At 40.3% G+C, this 18898-nt stretch overlaps 1 protein-coding gene across 5 annotated transcripts in view; it reads right to left on the bottom strand.

Moving 5' to 3' along the window:
- LOC137885390 (microtubule-associated tumor suppressor 1 homolog) overlaps nt 1–18898 on the bottom strand; it is a 63676-nt gene that overhangs the window by 8006 nt on the left and 36772 nt on the right. For 3 of the 5 annotated variants that reach the window (XM_068727634.1, XM_068727635.1, XM_068727638.1), the window contains 4 exons: nt 11391–11432; nt 7701–7819; nt 6684–7031; nt 1367–1433 (listed from right to left, as the gene is read on the bottom strand). In XM_068727634.1, coding sequence (XP_068583735.1) covers nt 1367–1433; nt 6684–7031; nt 7701–7819; nt 11391–11432 — 576 coding nt within the window. The remainder of the gene's footprint in view (nt 1–1366; nt 1434–6683; nt 7032–7700; nt 7820–11390; nt 11433–18898) is intronic. The other 2 variants (XM_068727636.1, XM_068727637.1) reach the window with 1 other exon arrangement.

The raw sequence follows: 18898 nt of genomic DNA, 5'->3' as shown, positions 1-18898 counted from the left end.
ACACACACACACACACACACACACACACACACACACACACACACACACACACACACACACAGACATTTTACAGGAAAAACTGTTTCCTAATCATTTTCTGAACATGATTAGGAAACCAGCAGCAGTGCCAGGTCTCTTGTCATTCAAGTATTACTTATCTGCCACAATTATGTTGGATGTTTCACTTGTGACCCAAGATGGTTGTGCAATGCAGTGGTGGAATTAGGAGAGGCCTTTGTATGTTGATACTCATAGTAGTAGACTTGTGTGGGCAAATAATAGTTATCTTGCTAGAGAACAAAACACTGTACAATGGTTCAACCAGACTGACAATTGAAAGGGCAGAAAGAGATAAAAATCCTACAAAGCAACACTTGCTTAAGAATAGAACAAATCACCAGTCATTGGTAAAATAAAAAAATGGAAGCCTAGTATCAAAGTGAAGCCTAGCATCAAACTTCTTACAGTACAGAAGATAATTTCTTTCGCTGGGACTTTAAACCTCTTTAATCTAACCACTGAGAAGAAAAATAGATTAACTCTATATAGGGTTCTATAAGTATTTAGAACCCAGTTGCACCGTTGTGGTTCAGTAATAATGGAGGGTCACTTACTGTTTTCTGGACTGGAAATCAAATTAAAAATTCAAGTTCCAACAGTGGGAACATCAACTAAATTTAAGTTTGAATGATTTCATTCTTCTTTTAGGGCCAAAATTATTTCAAATGTAGATTTTGTGTTTGAATTATTCAGGTTTTTTTCATTTTTTATCTCTGTTCAAATAGTTATCAGTGAAGGAAAGAAGAAGAACAGTAATATAACAGCTGATTCCAAACTTTTGAATGATATTCAAAAGTTTAAATCTGACTTTACTGTTTTCTGCCATAAAAAAAAGCAACAATCCAGATTTAATTCTAAATCCAACCCAGTTGCACCGACATTGTCAAATGAAATGTGGCGACTGCTTTAGGCTGTCACATTGTTTAACCTGTTCATTGTAATTAAAATAATGTCTAAAAATTTAAACCCGAACAACTCATTGATGTTAATGTATAATGTACTGGTCCTCATGTGCACATAATAAACTCAGAAAAACACAGGTGCACAGTGCAGATGACGGATATGTTGGCAGGTTTCATCCTGCGCGGAGGCTTCTCTTGCTCTGAGCCTTTGCTAAGAATGAGAAGCAGCTGCACCTCAGTATTACAACAGAAATACACCAGCTTTTAAATGGCAGTTGACCTGTCCTTGATAAGCTTTGTATTTGCGTGACATATGCAAATGCAGAGAAAGAGAGAGAGAGAGAGAGAGAGAGAGAGAGAGAGAGAGAGATGGTGTGTGGATGTGCAGAGAGACCGTCTCTTACCCAGTTCGTCTTGGAGGTTTGCCAGTTCCAGCGACAACCCCTTCTTCTGCTTCAGGGCTTCCTCGCGCTGCACAGAAGAGAATATGAAGATGAAGAGACTCTTTAGTCATATATGAGCAGAAATTGATCAAATTGAACAGTACACACTATATAGGGAATTCTATGTGGACGACTATATAGTGTGTTGGATATAGTCAGGTCATTCTATCGCTCCCCCTGTCTGTGCAGCTCTCAGTTAGTGACCATGGATTGTACACTTATTTCGATGATGCACTGTGAGATAATTTCAGAACACTATCAAGGGTTAAATATTTCTCACCATGACTTTGGGAAAGCATTATGTCATGAACTATATAGTGAACAATGAATGATTGAATGACATTTGCCATTGTGAGTTTGAACATTTGTACTTATCACAGATATGATGCAATCTCTGGCCTCAAAGTTCACTACAGAAAACTTTTGTAAACATCAGCTGTGGTTAGAGAGGTTGTGACCATGTGTAATAATGCTGATAAAAGCCAAATATTAGAGCAAGTTTAAGATTATATCTTGTCTTAAAACAATCAAGAAAATAACATCCATCATGGCTGAAAACACCCAATCTTGAACTGCTCACATCAACAGCAGCTTTAACTGACCCGAAAAAGTAAGGAAAGAGCATCCCAGTCAAATACAACTTTTAAAGGTTGCCTTCAATTAAGAATGAACAAAAGAAGATCCTGAAAAAAACCTGCCTGTGATATCACATCCCTGACCTGAAGGAACAGGATCACACTATTAAGTTTAGACTTAGAGACTAACATCAAAGAATGCCCTTTATATACTGTATTTTAAATTAATTTTACTCTACCACAAAGACTGTAAAGCTGCCTACACAAGACCACAACACACACACACACACACACACACACACACACACACACACACACACACACACACACACACACACAATTTTTACAACAGTTGTATTGAAATTTACAATGGAAACCAAACGTCCATGCTCCTGCCTACTTGCTTTCAAACACACACATACAGAGAGAGAGAGAGCCATAAAGTCCCTCTGTTGTCTGAGGGGTCAGTAAAGTGAAAGAGCAGACAGGCGGCGGCAGGAAAGAGAGAAAACAGAGAGCCAAAAGGTTTCTAACAGACAAAATGTAAACTGTGTAGAAATACAAGACATTGTTGGAATGGTTAGAGAGAAGATGATGGTAGGAATAAATAGAGTTCATGCCCTGTTGTGGCCTTAGTGTAATATTTCTGAACTTTTCCATGACATTCCTGATCCAAATGAAACAGTGTTATGTTTCTTTAAAAATGTTGTACTGAAACCCAACAGCTAACATGGTCAATGTGTGAAATTACTTGCGGCCAGCTACCTGTAAAGTGACCCAATTACAAAACAGCTTCCTAATTCCTGACTTCTTTGAGTTGATGACACAGCTCAGGCTGACAGACCAACAGAGGTGAAGAGAGAGAGAAAAGAGCAGCAACAGATAAAGCAGAACCCCATCTACTGCAGTAAAAACACACACACCTTGTGTTTCTTCTTGCGTCGATGTGGGAGGACCTTGCTGGGCTTTGCATTGGTTTTGCTGGCCGTGGAGCCCATGTCTCGTTTAATGAGGACACACACACACCCTTCAAAATGCCTTCAGTCCTCTCTCTCTCACACACACTGATTCTCTCCCTCACCAGTGGAAAACACTCTCACTCTCTCTGCCCTCCTGCTGAATGAAGCTCTCTCTCTTTCTGTTACTGACTTCCACTCCTCCCACTCTCTACCTGTTCACCACCCGGTCCTCCCTCCTCCCTCCATCTGTTTCTCATTCTCTTGCCAGAATACTGTGCGATAGAGGAATGAGAGTTATTTCTGCACCATCTTTGTCTTATCTTTGTTCTTATCTCCCTTTCTCTTGTTCCCTATCAGTTGCTTACACACAAATCTGGTGTCTCTGCATTTCAGTCATACCTTTCTTGTCTGTACTCATATCCTTTTTAACTTTCTACTTTCTTTGTCTATTTAAAGTTTGCATTTAAAGAATCAGTCAAATAAATTCATCCTGTTGGAGGTTAAAGAAAGTTTGAAGGGACAATTTCTTCAAACTTAAGTTTTACAGCACTGGAGACAAGAACATAAGACATAAACATATTTTTAAATTCAGAGTAGTACTTTCTCCCACCACAAAACACTTTAAAAGAGGATTTGTCATTTGTAAATTAACTTTCACTATGTCTTGTTTGTTTTCAAAACAGTAAATACTTAATGTAACTGAGAAAATGGTAAATGAGAATTCAAAACGAAAGAAAAAAAGCATCTGGAATACAATCCTAAATGATGGATTGTATTCCAGATGCTTTTTTTCCTTTCGTTTTGAATGAAGAGCGTTAGTGTTAAGATTTTAATTATACTCCCTTACAGAGTGTCAGGGTGTTAAAGTCCTTTACAACTCTTCCTTCCATGTATGGTTGCCAACATATGAAACACTCCCAATGTGGACAAAATAGATGGTAAAGAAGTTGCGCTGAAAATGTTAGACCAGCGTGGGTTTTCAGAGTTAAGTAGAAGTCTACAGATAACCCCAGCCACCCAAACTAAAATCCCCAACCCCTTTCGCTAAACCAAAGCCCCACCCCTACCCACAGCTCAAGGAAGAAAATGTGCAGTTTATATTCATCAGTCACCTTTCAAGTGTGTAGGACAGATTAGTTAGCATTGGTATTTGTGCTTTCAATAAAAACATACACACACACACACACACACACACACACACACACACACACACACACACACACACATCATCTCAGACATGCATTTCAAAGAGTTTCAGGGCTTGAACTGCAGCTGCTGCATTCCTCCACTCCTCCCTCACTTTTCCTCGTCACTCCCCCTTCATCTCCAGGGCCATACATCTAATAACCCAGTCAGGAAGGCTCCTGCGCTGCAACCATCTGAAAGCTCTCTCTCAGCTGATCTTCACATTACAATCCTTACACAATATGCCGCTGAGAAACATCCACAGCAATGGAACATTTCTCCTTATACATAAAACCATTGTAATCAGGCCTTGATTCAAAATGCCAGCGCTGAGAGTTATGAATCAGTTAATCACATACAAATACATTACTGTATGTGTGCAGGGTTGTTCCTGCTGATAATAGCTTATTGAACAGATAATGAGCTGCTTTCCCTCAGAGGGAGACATGCAGGCAAGTCATATCTGTCATGCGCTTCTCACACACTCACTGAGGACAAGTGTGTGTGTATGTGTGCCTCAGGTTTATGTACATTTTCATTATCTTCAAAGCAAGAATATAACGCAATTTCTTAGTACTATTTGCACATCATGTTTTATCAGTGAAGGGTCACCTTGTATGTGTGTGTTGTTGCTGACTTTGTCACCACAGGTAAAGATAATGATTCTGACTACATTAGCCAACTTTACTGTTTTATATTTTGCTTCAATCCTTCGGTTTCATAAGTATGTCAAAGCAGTTATCAATAACTATACTTACGTAACCATGACCTGCTTTTAATAATATATAAAGATATACAAGATAATATTTTACTTCAGGCCTCTGATTTCCTTTTTCTTCTAAACATTAATAGTGTAGTTATCACTATTGAGTTGACAGAAGAATGTGACGTCAATTCAATAGTGAGGTGTTTCATAATTTTAATGAAAAGCAGCTAAATGCTAATACACGTGTTGTACATATGAGTTTGACAATACAGGTGTGTGTGTGTGTGTGTGTGTGTGTATGTGCTCCACAAATATAAACAACTTACTGTAAGTGTCTGAGCTACAGAGCTGCTGAGCCTGACTGAAGTCACTCATGAGAGAGAAAGTTGAGTAAACTTCTTGACAAATTTCATACAGGTTCATTCTATACACACACATATTTACAAATTCATCCAAAGCACATCAGTGTCACATGGCAGCGAGATGTCTGTTGTTGTTAATGGCAGCTAGGTGTGGACTCAGACAAGCCTCTCCTTGCTGCCTACTAAAAACAGCCATTACTCCACTACCACTCAACATGCATGTCAACCAGCAACTTAAAAAGCAACACTGCTCAATCACTAACAACTGTGAGTGATGCTTTAATCATAGGCTGTGAGTGCTTCACTCTAATTCGCCAAAGGGGAAGGATGGTGTGCAGATACCTGATCATTTACCCTCATTTACCCCCTTGAAGCTGCACTAGACGATAATGTATTTACATGTACAAACATGTCCACCTTATCTTCCTTTAAAGTGGTGTGGTGCTACAGCTGAAGAAAGGGACCCATCCCCACTAAATTATGCTGCAGATCCACCTTATTTACCAGAATCACTATTATTATTTCTGGGGGAACTCTCATTAGCTGGCTGCATCCAACATATATTCATTGAACAGCAGAGCAAGTTCCATCCAGAGAAAACGTATTTGAAAAATAAGTCTGACCCATACAGCATACTAGAAAGAAACACCATTTTTTATGTGTAAAAAGGCATAGCAACTAATATTGGCAACTAATATTGGCCTCTACTGGATACCACAGTGAAAATCTCCGCATTTCCTCCCAGCTCACTTTTGATGTTTTAAAACACAGGTCACAGTTGAGATCCAAAATATTTTAGAGGCCCTAACTAACAGAATGAGAGGGGGTGTCTCTGTGTGCAAAGCAAGATGCAATTGCTCAAATAGTAAAGTGATCACTGTAGTTGTCCAGCTATTAATGTTCACTAGCTAACAGCTATGTGTGGCTCAGTGGTAGAGCAGCATGTCTTTCAATCAGAAGATCGGCTCCAGATGTGTCCTTAGCAAGACACACCTACGGTGTGAATGGGGTTAGATAGTCCTGATGTGCATGTGACACCTTGCATGGTAGCTCCTGTCATCAGTGTATGAATGGGTGTGAATGGGTGAATGATGACATGTAGTGTTAAAGCACTTTGAGTGGTTGGAAGACTAGAAAGGCATTAAAGTCTAGAGTCTTTCCTGGAAAGTAGCACTCCTTGAGTTTGTTTCATTAAAAAAAGTCACTGCACAGACATATTTGCAGTGCAAATCCTGCATTGCCTTTCTTGCCAACACTACTGAAAACCACTATGACAAAAACATCACCACTGACAGCAGCACTGGATTATTGCCCTTTTACTTGACACACAGCTACACTGAGTGCTCATTCTTTGCATTGTAGACATTTTAACAGACTATAACAATGTGCAAAACATCTGTTCTGCCTCGTAAAGGATGGAAGCTTTCACTCCACAGCCGGTGGTGTGAGTGTGTTTTGGCTGTTTGGTAAACAAATAAATAAGCGGAGTACCTCAGTGAAGAGCTGTTGGATGACTATAGCCAGAGCCTCCACTCTCTTATTCCCCTGGACCAGCAGTTTCCTCAGCTGGTTAATGGCCTGGTTCTTCTTCTCTGCCAGCTCATTGCTCTGGTTCTCTTTGGCAGTGACCATCTGGTCCACCACAACAGCCCCCGCTGTGCCAGGCTTGGATGTATTCTGTAGGTGAGATGCTGTTTTGGGGCTGGATCTTGACCCGTTTTTTGCTTTGAACCCAAGACCAGAGGCTCCAGTGGTGCCTGAGCCAGTGTTAGTAGTATCAGGGGCCGGCACTGGGAGAACTGCCATCACTGGTGAATTAGCATTCACCACGTCTGGTACCTAGCAAGAAAAAATACCATATATCTTCTTCATTAAAGACACTAATTAGAAGACTTGATTATTAGGGAAAGATAATATTTCATAAGTAATATGAAAAAACAACCCAAATGATTCTGAAGGACTTGTCTTAAGATGAATCCAAACACAATTTTATTCTTCCTGATGTCCACACACAAGCACTCATTTGAGAAAAGTCATCTTTTTAAAATGCTAAACCACACCTGGGAGACAAAGTCTTGTTAACACAAGAAGAAGATAATATGCAGTCAAGAAATACAAATATAAAGATAAGCAAAATTAGCCATTACATTATAAATAAATGTGCATTTCGCTACTTTCTGTGACTCACTGATTGATTGATTGATTGATTGATTGATTCAACTTTTATCCATTTCAAAAATGCCTGTGAAACTTTAGAACTCGTTAGCATGAACAGTGGCAGTTTCTTTGACACCACCTAGACAAACTGTGCAGGGACACCTCACATGAAGACAAAGAACAAAGGAACATCTTGTGGATTACCACTTTAAATATTCCCATCAAACAACACGCCTTATACTTCCTTTCATCAATCAGATCCTGCTCGGTAATGTTCTCTGATGTATACTGTCTTGCCCATGACTGAATTCGCATCTTAAAGCTCAAAACTTCAAAAAGAAGAGGACATACCAGTTCTGGTGGAAAATGCTGTTTTCTATGGTTGTTTCCTCCTGCAGGTGCTGCTACCAGTGAGCTGGTGTTGGTTTTTGTGGGTCTTGCTGGTGCCTCCCGGGGCTTGTTTTTGTCCACTGCAAGAGAATGGTGACCTCTTAGCATGTAGGTAGCAGGTACAACATTCAACATGGTGTCCACACACACAGAATACTCACTCAGCCCATTAACAATGTGGAAGTCCACGCCACAGCAGGCAGGGTCACAACATAGAACTACAAACACTCATCCATCCTCCGAATAAAATAACAATCAAATGCATGTGTGTGAAAAAAACATAATAAAGCAAAATGAAGCACATAAACGCATACAAAATGTCGGTCAGTCTAGACTGGACTACCACAACATCCGAACACAGAAAAAAAAAAACTCAACACACACACACATACACACACGCACACACTTGTCTCATACATCTGCTCTCATCTGGTAAATAAGAATACGCCCGACTCAGGGCTGAAGCAGATGCATCATGGGATGCGTAGTAATGGTGGCCAGTGTGTGTGAGATGAGCCTTCGGCTGCATTAAGGAGTGCATTACCAGAGACAAAGCTATTAGAGAGAGAGATCAACACACATCTTTTCTGTCTCCTCCTCTGCTCCACCGTCCTTCACTTCTTCTTTCCCTGTAGTACATTTCTCTCTCTCTCTCTCATCATGACATTTGTCATATGTTGCCAAAGCACTATAATAATTATAAAATACAATTAATAAAATGAGCAAAAACAAAATGAAACAGAACAGAAAAAATACAGTGAATAACAATATTATATAATAAAATAAACAACAAAATGGGTAGATCAAATAAAAGAAAATATTACAAAGTACATATGAGTAAAGGAGATGGTGGTGGTAATCTTAAAATGTAAGATTATGGTACAAGTAAATCCCACTGCTTGTTTCTTTTGTTGTGGCAGGAAGTGACATATTTAGCAGCCAACACTGGACATACTTTCTTTCCCCCACAGATTGAGACTGTGAGACTGAGAGATCATGTCTCCCGTTCTGTCAGACTCTGGAAATCTGAGCAATTCTTTTCAAATTCCAGGAGGAATTCCTCCCTTATATTTCTGTAGTTCTGACATTGTGTGTCAGTCCTTCTCTATTGTCAACATTTTTCTTAGGTTCTTATCAGTTACAGTCTGCTGTCTGTTAAGGGACAAATATGTTTCTAGTGTGTGTTGTAAGTGTGTGATGTCTTTTTCTTTAGTTATAATTTGAGACTGGCAGGGTTTTGTGATGTCAGAAGGTAAAAGGTCAGCAAGCCTAAAGACCAGTTGGCAGAGGTGATTACTTTTTACGTTGTAATGATACGTTGTAATGATAACAGGAAAGGTCGCTCTTTTTAATATGGCTCCAGAACTTGGCAGATCTTTTTTGAATACTAAGATAATAAAGGATATTGGCATAATTCAGCCCTGCATACATATTTATTTATTTTTATCTGTGGGAAAATATATTAGCGGAGTTTCAGCCAGATTTTGTCCCATTTTGCCCAATAATCACCTCTATAACTGATTTAAATATTTTTTAGCCATGTTTTAGTTCCCTTCTCTCTCTCTCTGTATCTATTGGTAGTCGTTCCAGTTTCAGTTGCACACTGACACTGAAAGCTCACCGTTCTTCAGACTGGGGAAATAAACCTAAGTCATCAGCAACAATACAACCAATGTCAGTAATTACATATTAAACCCCACTAATGCTCCAGTGACTGACAAGCTCTTCTCTCCCACAGACAGCCGGGCTTCCTGACAAATTACAAATCACACTGGCTACAAAGAAGTCCTCTAAATGATTCAATACAAACCAGCAGACTTTGGTAGAATGTCACAAATGTTTTCTGTGCAGATGTGCAGCCTTTGTGCAAGTAATGCAGTGCAACCTGCATGACCATAAGTGTTGCGGTGTTATCGGAAATTAAATGTTTTAAAGGTGAGTATTATTAAGTTGAAAACTTTAAAAAATTTTGTTTGCAAAATGCAATCAGTCGTAGCTGAAACTGTCTCCAACAAAATCGTTGGATTCCAATGGAGAAAATCATTGGGTACAAGTCCTGTTTCCTCCTTATTGAGTGAGAAATAGTTGCACCCAATTTACATTACAAATATAATCCAAATGCTACTGAAGAGTGTGTACTCTTTCAGTCAGCGCTGGTGTTCAGGTCTGCTCCTGAAGCTAGATACTGCCACCTACTGGCAACAGAACATGCTGGGCCATATCAGTTTTTTTGATCAACATAGCTGTGAGCAGAGCATGTGGGTGAGGAACAAAAAAGGTCGCACATAATTGAAATGGATTGGACTGCTGAACACTTCAGTATGAGAGTGATTAGGAGGAAGAGAAATCACTAGCACACACTGACATCTAAGCCTGCTGCTGCAGCATCTAAGCCTGCTGCTGCAGCATCTAAGCCTGCTGCTGCAGCATCTAAGCCTGCTGCTGCAGCAGCATCTAAGCCTGCTGCTGCTGCAGCCTTTCCTTTAGAAAATGAAGGAAAAGACACTTCTCCCTTGTGTATTTTGACTTTTTACAATCTTGTTGATCAGTTCAGGTTCATTACAACAAACCTACAGCTTGATAGATCACACAGCTCCAGATTAATTACTAAAACACAGCATTTGTTTAACCAGATGAATATTCTGATGTGACGCATATTTACCATTTTAACAACAATATATGCTAACAAACTATGATGTTAACAAACTACACACCAGTTGTGAACACTGATGTGTGCTGTAGTGAAAATAAATGCCTTTTTGCAGGATGCAGGGAAACAATGATTATTACAAGTTAGTGTATGTGAGAAAGATACAGTACTGTCACATTACACAAACACACACGCACTGTTCCAAATGCTTCTGTGCATTACTGACAGAGGGAGAGATTTACCAACAGTATGTCCATCCAACATCCTCTCTACCTCACTTAACATTAAGACTATTGTATACTGTGACACTGTCAATTGCATTTAATTGGACAGTCAGTAAACATAAGATGCCTTACAACTTGCCTCTTTTGTTTTTTTTGCCTCAGATGAAAGCATAAAATATGACAAACTGACAGGCTGACTGAGTATCTCGGTTGGCATTAATGCATATACACAGCATTTAAATTTAGTAGTAACGCTACTTAAAGTGTGCTAACTTACTCTGCTAATGTTAGCATCGGTTAAAGAGTATCACTATTACACAATATTTAACAATGACTAGCTCCAAATCCACAAAACCAGCCTGAAAATGATGAAAACCTGAAATGATTGCATGAGAGTCTTTGGAGCTCTGCTGGACAGTTGTCGGACTCTGGTCGGAGCTGGCTGATGCTACGCTATGATTGGCCAGTCTGCATTCCAGGGGCGGGACTTAATGAAGGGTCGATTGAAAGTTGCAGAAAAAAGAGAAGCTAATGAATAAATCTGATGTGCATTCTACACCTGCAAGACTGAATCACAAGGGATGAAACATAAACACAACGGTAAGCTAACATACATGTCAACCAATGCAAAGCCTATTGGAAGCATGGAAATAAGACCATGTTGATGTTGACATTGCAAGGGAGCTGCGAAGACAACACACCTCTCGATGGTCTGTGTGAGTGTGTGTTTGTGTGTGTGTGTGTGTTGGTGATGATGATGATGATGATGACTTGTACCTGGAGTCTGCCAGGCAGTCATGCAGAGCTGCTGAGCCCAGACTGAGAGAGAAACAACACTGTTAGCATGCACATCATGTTACAGAAGTAAAGCGGAAAAAGAGAGGACAGTCCCTGCCGTGTCATGAGAATCTTCAGTACACAGTAAGATGACCTCCACAATGAGAAAGGGATTCATCATATGAATTAGTGGAAGGCTGCATGATAAATGCAAGCTGTAGCTCAGTACCTCAATGATGGGAAAATGTGAATAGCAGCTGAGTAGCCTGTAAGTCTATAGTTTCAATCATTCATGATTATGAGAAATACAGTATTTAACATGTTGGCAAATATCTTTGTTATAGAGTGTATGGGAGCTGTTTTATGATAAGTATCATTATCATGTCAGCCATCTTACTTGCACCAGTCTCATGATCACTTGGTAGGTCTCCCTACTGTGTATTTAATCAGTTAAGGGAAAACCAGTGAGGGACTGGGAAGTGGAGGAATAAAAAAGGTGGAGGAGGAGTGGGGGCTTTGCTTCGAGTTGTTGTAAAACAACAGAAACGGTGTTGTGTCTTCTATCTAAAATAGCTATATTGTGTCCAACTGCCTGCCAAATGATTTCTCTCTGGCACTGAACAAGTTCCTTCATTTGAGGGTGTTGATCTAATCACACATGAATAGCATGATCTACGGTCGAACAGGATGACATCAACTCAAATTATAACTATCAACAGATCAGTTGATCGGGTGACATCAATCTTTAATTAGATTAGGTATGCTCCTTCATTAACACAGAGCCATTGGAGGGAGAAAAGTGAGTTTACTGCATGGCCACATGGTGCTGGCCAAATTAAACACCACTAAATCAGACTGAGACAGATTAAAGCTGGAATTTTTCTGTATGTCTGTTTGCAGTACAAAAAAATGTGCCAGCAAAATAGGAAAAACACAAACACTACTACTACAGGTAGTTGTAGCAATCCTAATCTCCTTAATCTGCTGTATTCAGATCACTTAAATGGATACAAATATAATCCGTTTTAATGAAGAGGGAGATTCCAACAGAGGTTCGATTAGGGTGGGTGATTTGAATTTAGTTCTGATTTGCACTCTGACTTTGTTGGATTAGACTTTTTCAGATCTTAAATTGTCATCCTATAATGAGCTACATTGAAGGGGAATACCATCTAATTGAAGAATTCCAGTATGTTAGGCCTAGGGAAGTTCAATCAAGCCAGAAAGTAAGCCAGACACCATAGAAGTACGTCTCAAACTTCTGATGTCAGCAAGTATTAAGTCTGTAGCTGCTCCATAGACAATGAATGGGAGACTGATTTTGTGGACCCACAAAATGTTTATTTTCTTTTTTTTGTGTTCTCAGAACATTCCCTGGGGACTCTCAGTGCCATCAATAACATCTCTCCAATTCATTATCTATGGAATAGTTCCAAACTTTATAATTTATTATGTCACAAATTTAAAGTTTCAGCACTTTAGTTATTGGATTTGGGAAAGAGTTGTTTATGTTTACTAATATTTTTGAACCGTTTTAGAACATAGGTTTAACATGTATGAATTTTGAAAAAAGTGCATTCCCCTTTAACTATCAAAGTCAGGTGGAATACTTCAAACTTAGATTACAAAATATTGAGCATGTTATCATGCAGATAGATGTTATGAGGGGCAGGTTTATAAGGGGGGACAGAGATTTGGAGGGTTTAGGACAGGGGTCGGCAACCCGCGTTCAGCCCCTCTGTTGCGGCTCCCTGAGTCTACATCCACACTAATAAAAAAAAAAAAGTTTTAACAAACAAAAACGATCTCCGTCCACGCGGCGTTTCAGCATCGTTTTCGAAATGATCTCGGTTCAGACTACAACGACTGAAAACGAATATCATGTGACTATTCACGTACACTGGGCATGCGGGTGGGGCCGGTGTAAACAGGAAGTAGATTGGTTGCTCAAAGCCACTACGTGACTTCAGACGGCCGCTCCATAGGTCTGATAACTCCGCTGGAAACGCCGCTCACTAATCGCTACAATAACAGCTGCTTCCTCCGCAGACATGCAGACTTTAACTGGACAACAGCTGCTAGTAAAGACAACACGGTCAGCAACGCCTGTAATCAGTTGTCCATGTTAAATTAACCTGGTAGTCGATCTGTAATCAAGGCTGTGGTTTGTGAATTTCCGGGTAAGAGTCACGTGATAGGGGCGTGACAAATCAGGGAAGGACACGTCATGACTGCTAAGAACCAATCAAGTAGCGAGCGTGAGTGTCTACTGTGTCACTGAAAATACAAAATGTTTTAATATTTTGTCAACTAAAATGTGACATCCTATTACAGGCCTGGCCAACCCGCGGCTCCCGAGCCGCATGCGGCTCTTTGCCCGGTTTCATGCGGCTCTTACGTTTATATCGAAGTTTGTATTTGTGTTTTTTTAATGTGCGTGTTCGCTTCGTTTGAGTTCAATACGGTGTTTTCGTCAAACGCGCATGTGCGTGTTCGCTTCGTTGGAGTTCAATACGGTATTTTCGTCAAACGCGCATGTGCGTGTTCGCTTCGTTGGAGTTCAATACGGTATTTTCGTCAAACGCGGATGTGCGTGTTCGCTTCGTTTGAGTTCAATACGGTATTTTCGTCAAACGCGCATGTGTGTGTTCGCTTCGTTGGAGTTCAATACGGTATTTTCGTCAAACGCGCATGTGCGTGTTCGCTTCGTTTGAGTTCAATACGGTATTTTCGTCAAACGCGCATGTGCGTGTTCGCTTCGTTTGAGTTCAATACGGTATTTTCGTCAAACGCGGATGTGCGTGGGATGAAAATACCTCTGTGTGAAGTTTGCTCTCAAAATGTCAGGAAAAAAATGCACAGAAAAGCGAAAATATGAAGATGAACACAGGACGTTTTTAACAGAGTGGGAGAGTTTATATTTTTTTGTTGAACGTAATGGAAAGCCATTCTGCCTTATATGTCAGGCGTCATTAGCGCATTTCAAAGCTTCAAATCTTCAGCGCCACTTCAGCTCACTCCATGCTAACATCGACCAGGAATTTCCAAAAGGGACTGAACTTCGCAAGCACAAGTTGGTCACTTTGAAAAGTCAGGCAGAAAAGCAGATACAATTTTTCCAAAAATTTACGAAGCACTCAGAGACTGTAACGCTTGCATCGTATCAACTGGCTTGGAACATTGCACGGGCCAAAAAGCCATACAATGAAGGGGAGTTCGTTAAAAAATGCCTCGGTGACGTTGTTGAAATGTTGTCTCCTGAAAACGACAAACTAAAACGAATGGTATCAGACGTCCAACTGTCCCGCCACACTGTTGAACACAGAATATCGGACATTAACAAGGCTATTGAATCACAGTTGCACTCTGACCTTCAAGCATGTGAGTATTTTAGTGTCGCATTGGATGAGAGTTGTGACATACAAGACAAGCCTCAGTTGGCAATATTTGCACGGTCTGTGTCAAACGATTGTTTGATCAAAGAAGAACTCCTTGATATTGTGCCATTAAAAGACAGGACCCGTGGCATAGATGTGAAAGAAACAATGATGGCTGCATTTGCGAAGGCAAATCTGCCCATACCAAAACTAACTGCAATAGCTACGGATGGAGCGCCAGCCATGATCGGATCTGTGAACGGGCTTGTGGGGCTGTGCAAAGCTGACCAAACATTTCCCGAGTTTTGGAATTTCCACTGCATCATCCACAGGGAGCAACTCGTGTCTAAATCATTGAATTTAAACAACGTCATGAAGCCTGTGATGGAAATCGTCAACTACATCCGCACACATGCGCTTAACCACCGGCAATTAAAAAATCTCATCGCTGAGCTGGACCAAGGGCTTCCAGGTGACCTGCCGCTGCACTGCACTGTGAGGTGGCTGTCAAAAGGCCAGGTACTCTCTCGCTTCTTTCAGCTTTTGGATGCCGTGAAACTGTTCATGGAAGAGAAGGACAAGGACTATCGCGAGCTCTCGGACCTCGAGTGGATTATGGATCTGGCCTTTTTGGTCGACATGCTGAGTCACTTGGACAGACTGAACCTGACCTTGCAGGGTAAGTTAAAAATGCTGCCTGACCTGGTGCAAAGTGTGTTTGCATTTGTCAACAAACTGAAGCTGTTCAAGGCGCATATTCAAAAGGGAGATTTAACACATTTTCCCACTCTGCTAGAAGCCAGCGGGCAAGTCACCAGCGCCGCCCTGAATAAGCAAAGAGTCAGATATGCAACACTGGTTGAAAACCTGCACGAAAGCTTTGTGGCCCGGTTCCGTGATCTACAACTGAAAAGGCCACAGATTACATTCCTCGTCGACCCATTTAATGCTGAGACGGACTGTTTGAAAGCCCCGCTAGTCACAGATGAGGCTGCGGCTGAGTTGGAGATGATCGATCTTCGTGAGGAGGACCAACTGAAACCTGCTTTAAGGGAAGATACCATTGAGTTCTGGAAAAGTGTGCCAATGGAAAAATACCCCAATGTCAAACGGGCTGCGCTTAAGATACTGTCAATGTTTGGGTCAACATACGTCTGCGAGTCTGTGTTTTCTACCCTGAAACACGTGAAATCAAAGCATCGATCTGTTCTGACTGACACCGATGTGAAAGAATTGCTTCGAGTGGCAACAACGGAATACAAGCCAGATTTGAAGAGGATTGTTCAAGGCAAGGAATGCCAGAAGTCCCACTAAGTAACATGCATAGTAAAAGAAAAACGGTATTGTAAATTATTATATTTTAGTTTGTGGACTTGGTTGAACTGAGAGTTTGTCTGTGTGAGACAGTGCACACAATGTTCATTGTTGAAAATGACTGGCCTGTGGTCTTAGTACTGTAGGAGTCAATTTCTGTCATCATGTTGGTGTGTGACATTTACAATCAATCTGGCTGAGCAAAGGTATGTGTGTGTGTGTGAGGAAGGGATGGGGTGATGTTCATGTGTGCCCATGTGTATGATGTGGCTCTTTGCGGTAACACAGTAAAAAATGTGGCTCTTGGTCTCTGACTGGTTGGCCACCCCTGTCCTATTACGATGCTGTCAAGCGCCTTTCCCTGCAGGTGGCTAATCATGATTTGCAGACCCCCGCCCTCGGTAAACTATCAATGGATAAATCCAAAAAAAGAAAAGTCATCGAGGAAAATAGAGAGTTTAATTTTGTGTGGACGTATTCATTTGCTTTCACTGCTAACGATGCCGGCTTACCTGTATGCTTGATATGTGCAAAAAATGTAATGTAGAAAGACACTTCCAGAACAAACACACAGCATTTGCTGAAAAGTATCACGCTGGAGATGAGCAAAAAAGAGCGATTTCTCAACTGCTGCAGCAAACTCTCCTCTTCATAAGAGTTTGATATTGTTATAACAGGTAAAATAGCAATAAAATGTCAAGAATTGTCTTTATTCTTGTTCTATATTTTCATAAATACAACAAACTATAGTTTTTGTTTATATAATATAACTATATTTAAAACTTTATAAACTGTGATATCAAATAGCTTTTGCGGTTCCAGACGAAATTTATTTGGTGGAAAATAGGGCAAAATGGCTCTTTGGATAGTAAAGGTTGCAGACACCTGGTTTAGGATAATAGTCTTTTCTTGGTCAAATCCCCGGTCCCCTGATGGGCAGGGATGACTTGAGGAACATAAACATGCAAAGATGGCAAATAATCTCTTGACAAACATTGATTCAAGACTGCTGATGATCAACTATCAGAATAGATTCATTATTCAGAGTCACATGACTGTTGCCATAGAAACAAGTGTGCAGAGCATGTCACTGTTTGCAAGTGTACTATGTCCCCCTTTTGCATTTCCATGCAAACTAGACCATCTGGTCACCTAGCAACAACCCGTGAGTAATTTTTGTGCACCTGTCTAATAATGATGTCATCTAGCATGAAGACAGACACTGCTCGGTCCACATGTGTCAGATCATTTCTACAAAAAGATGTTGACAGTAGAAAGAGGAAACCACAAAGAAACTGACAAACACATGGACTTAACTGTGTAACTGGTTTCTATATATGCATGTTACCATGCTCTGAATTTTAGGATGCATTGATGAGGTCATTTTGATATAATGTTGGCAGTATAAAAAACTAGCATTGTAGGGTTAGGAATATACTGTATATTATATAGCCAATCTTGAAATATAGTCAGCATCAGCAGAGATCAAATACCCCTATTTTACCAATACTAATCTATTCATGAGGACTTTTTCAATCTTTCTGCTGAATGGTTTTTTTCTTCATATTAAAAAGTCTTCATTGAAACGCATATTTTTGGTGAATCTTCAAAGTAACACAGCAGTTGAGATTATCTAACCAGTCAGTGGGATTACAAAACTATAGTACTATTAAACCACAGGAAAGAACTCCTATATGATTATCATGAGCCAAACCACTTCATGGCAAGGCATCCCACTGAGAGAAACTGAAGAGTCTAAAAAAAATGTTGAGTAAAAAAGACCAAAAATAGATATTTTCAGTATGAAAATAATACACTGCTCCTCATTCAAGACACGGTTAAGCAACTACTGTGACATTAATGTCGAGATTATTTAACCAGTAAACCACCGGATGTTTTTCTGTGAAATATAAAGCGTTTTTTTGGCCTCAGACACTGTGTAAAACAACTGTTACTCATTTCATATGAGGTTTCTAGATCAGATGCAGCTCCAGATGTGAAATATACTGTACATCTCTGCTGAGCCTAGGAACAATAGTCCAGTCCAGCAGATAGAACCTCTAATGTCATTAGGAAAAAAACAGCAACCTCCACATCAGATTAAAGCTTGCATGACTGGCCACCCTCAGCTGCACCATTGTGCAGCGTGCAAGAGTGTCTCTGACAAGTGCTTGAGTGTGTGTGTGGACACATGTGGTGACTAAAGCCCGCTTTAACCTACATTTCAGGGCAATGGCAGGCAGCAGCAGGGAAGTGGGTCTGTGGAGCACATGGAGCACAAGAAAACACACTGCAGCCAAACACGTGCTGCCAGGCTCAGATGGCTCAGCAGGAAGACACAGTACAACTGAGAGAGGAACATCACGATGGCATAACAAAATCTGAAGGTGAAATCAATAAGTCATGCTCTCAAATTTAAGGAGAACATGTTCTTAAATAAAGATAGGAAAAAAGCTTCATAAGAAGAGGAAGGAGCAAGTTCTCATGAGCAAAAAACAAATGAGAAAAATACTGGCTGCAGAACATAAACTGATTTGTACATACCTTGTTGCTGAACATTAAAAGAAAACATATTTAGTAAGTTTAAATGGATAAAGATGATTTGTCAAAGAGGATGAAGGAATTAGTGAGTCATTTTGCCAAAACACATGAAGAAATTAATGCTTCAGTGTAAACCCAGCAGGCCTAATGATACTGGCAAAACCCACGTGAAACTGTTGAGATCCAACTTGGGAAATGTTAGCTTAGTTTCTTTGCTCCTTGTAAACTGCATAAAAGTTCAATTCTCTGGTGTCTTAGGTGGATTATTTTAGCTCT

This window comes from Cebidichthys violaceus, unplaced genomic scaffold (assembly GCF_023349555.1).
Source record: "Cebidichthys violaceus isolate CVI_PGR_0920_01 unplaced genomic scaffold, fCebVio1.0.p SCAF_4, whole genome shotgun sequence".
Lineage (NCBI taxonomy): Eukaryota > Metazoa > Chordata > Actinopteri > Perciformes > Stichaeidae > Cebidichthys > Cebidichthys violaceus.
Note: the sequence above shows the minus strand (reverse complement) of the source record. Positions and strands in the feature narration are given on the sequence as shown.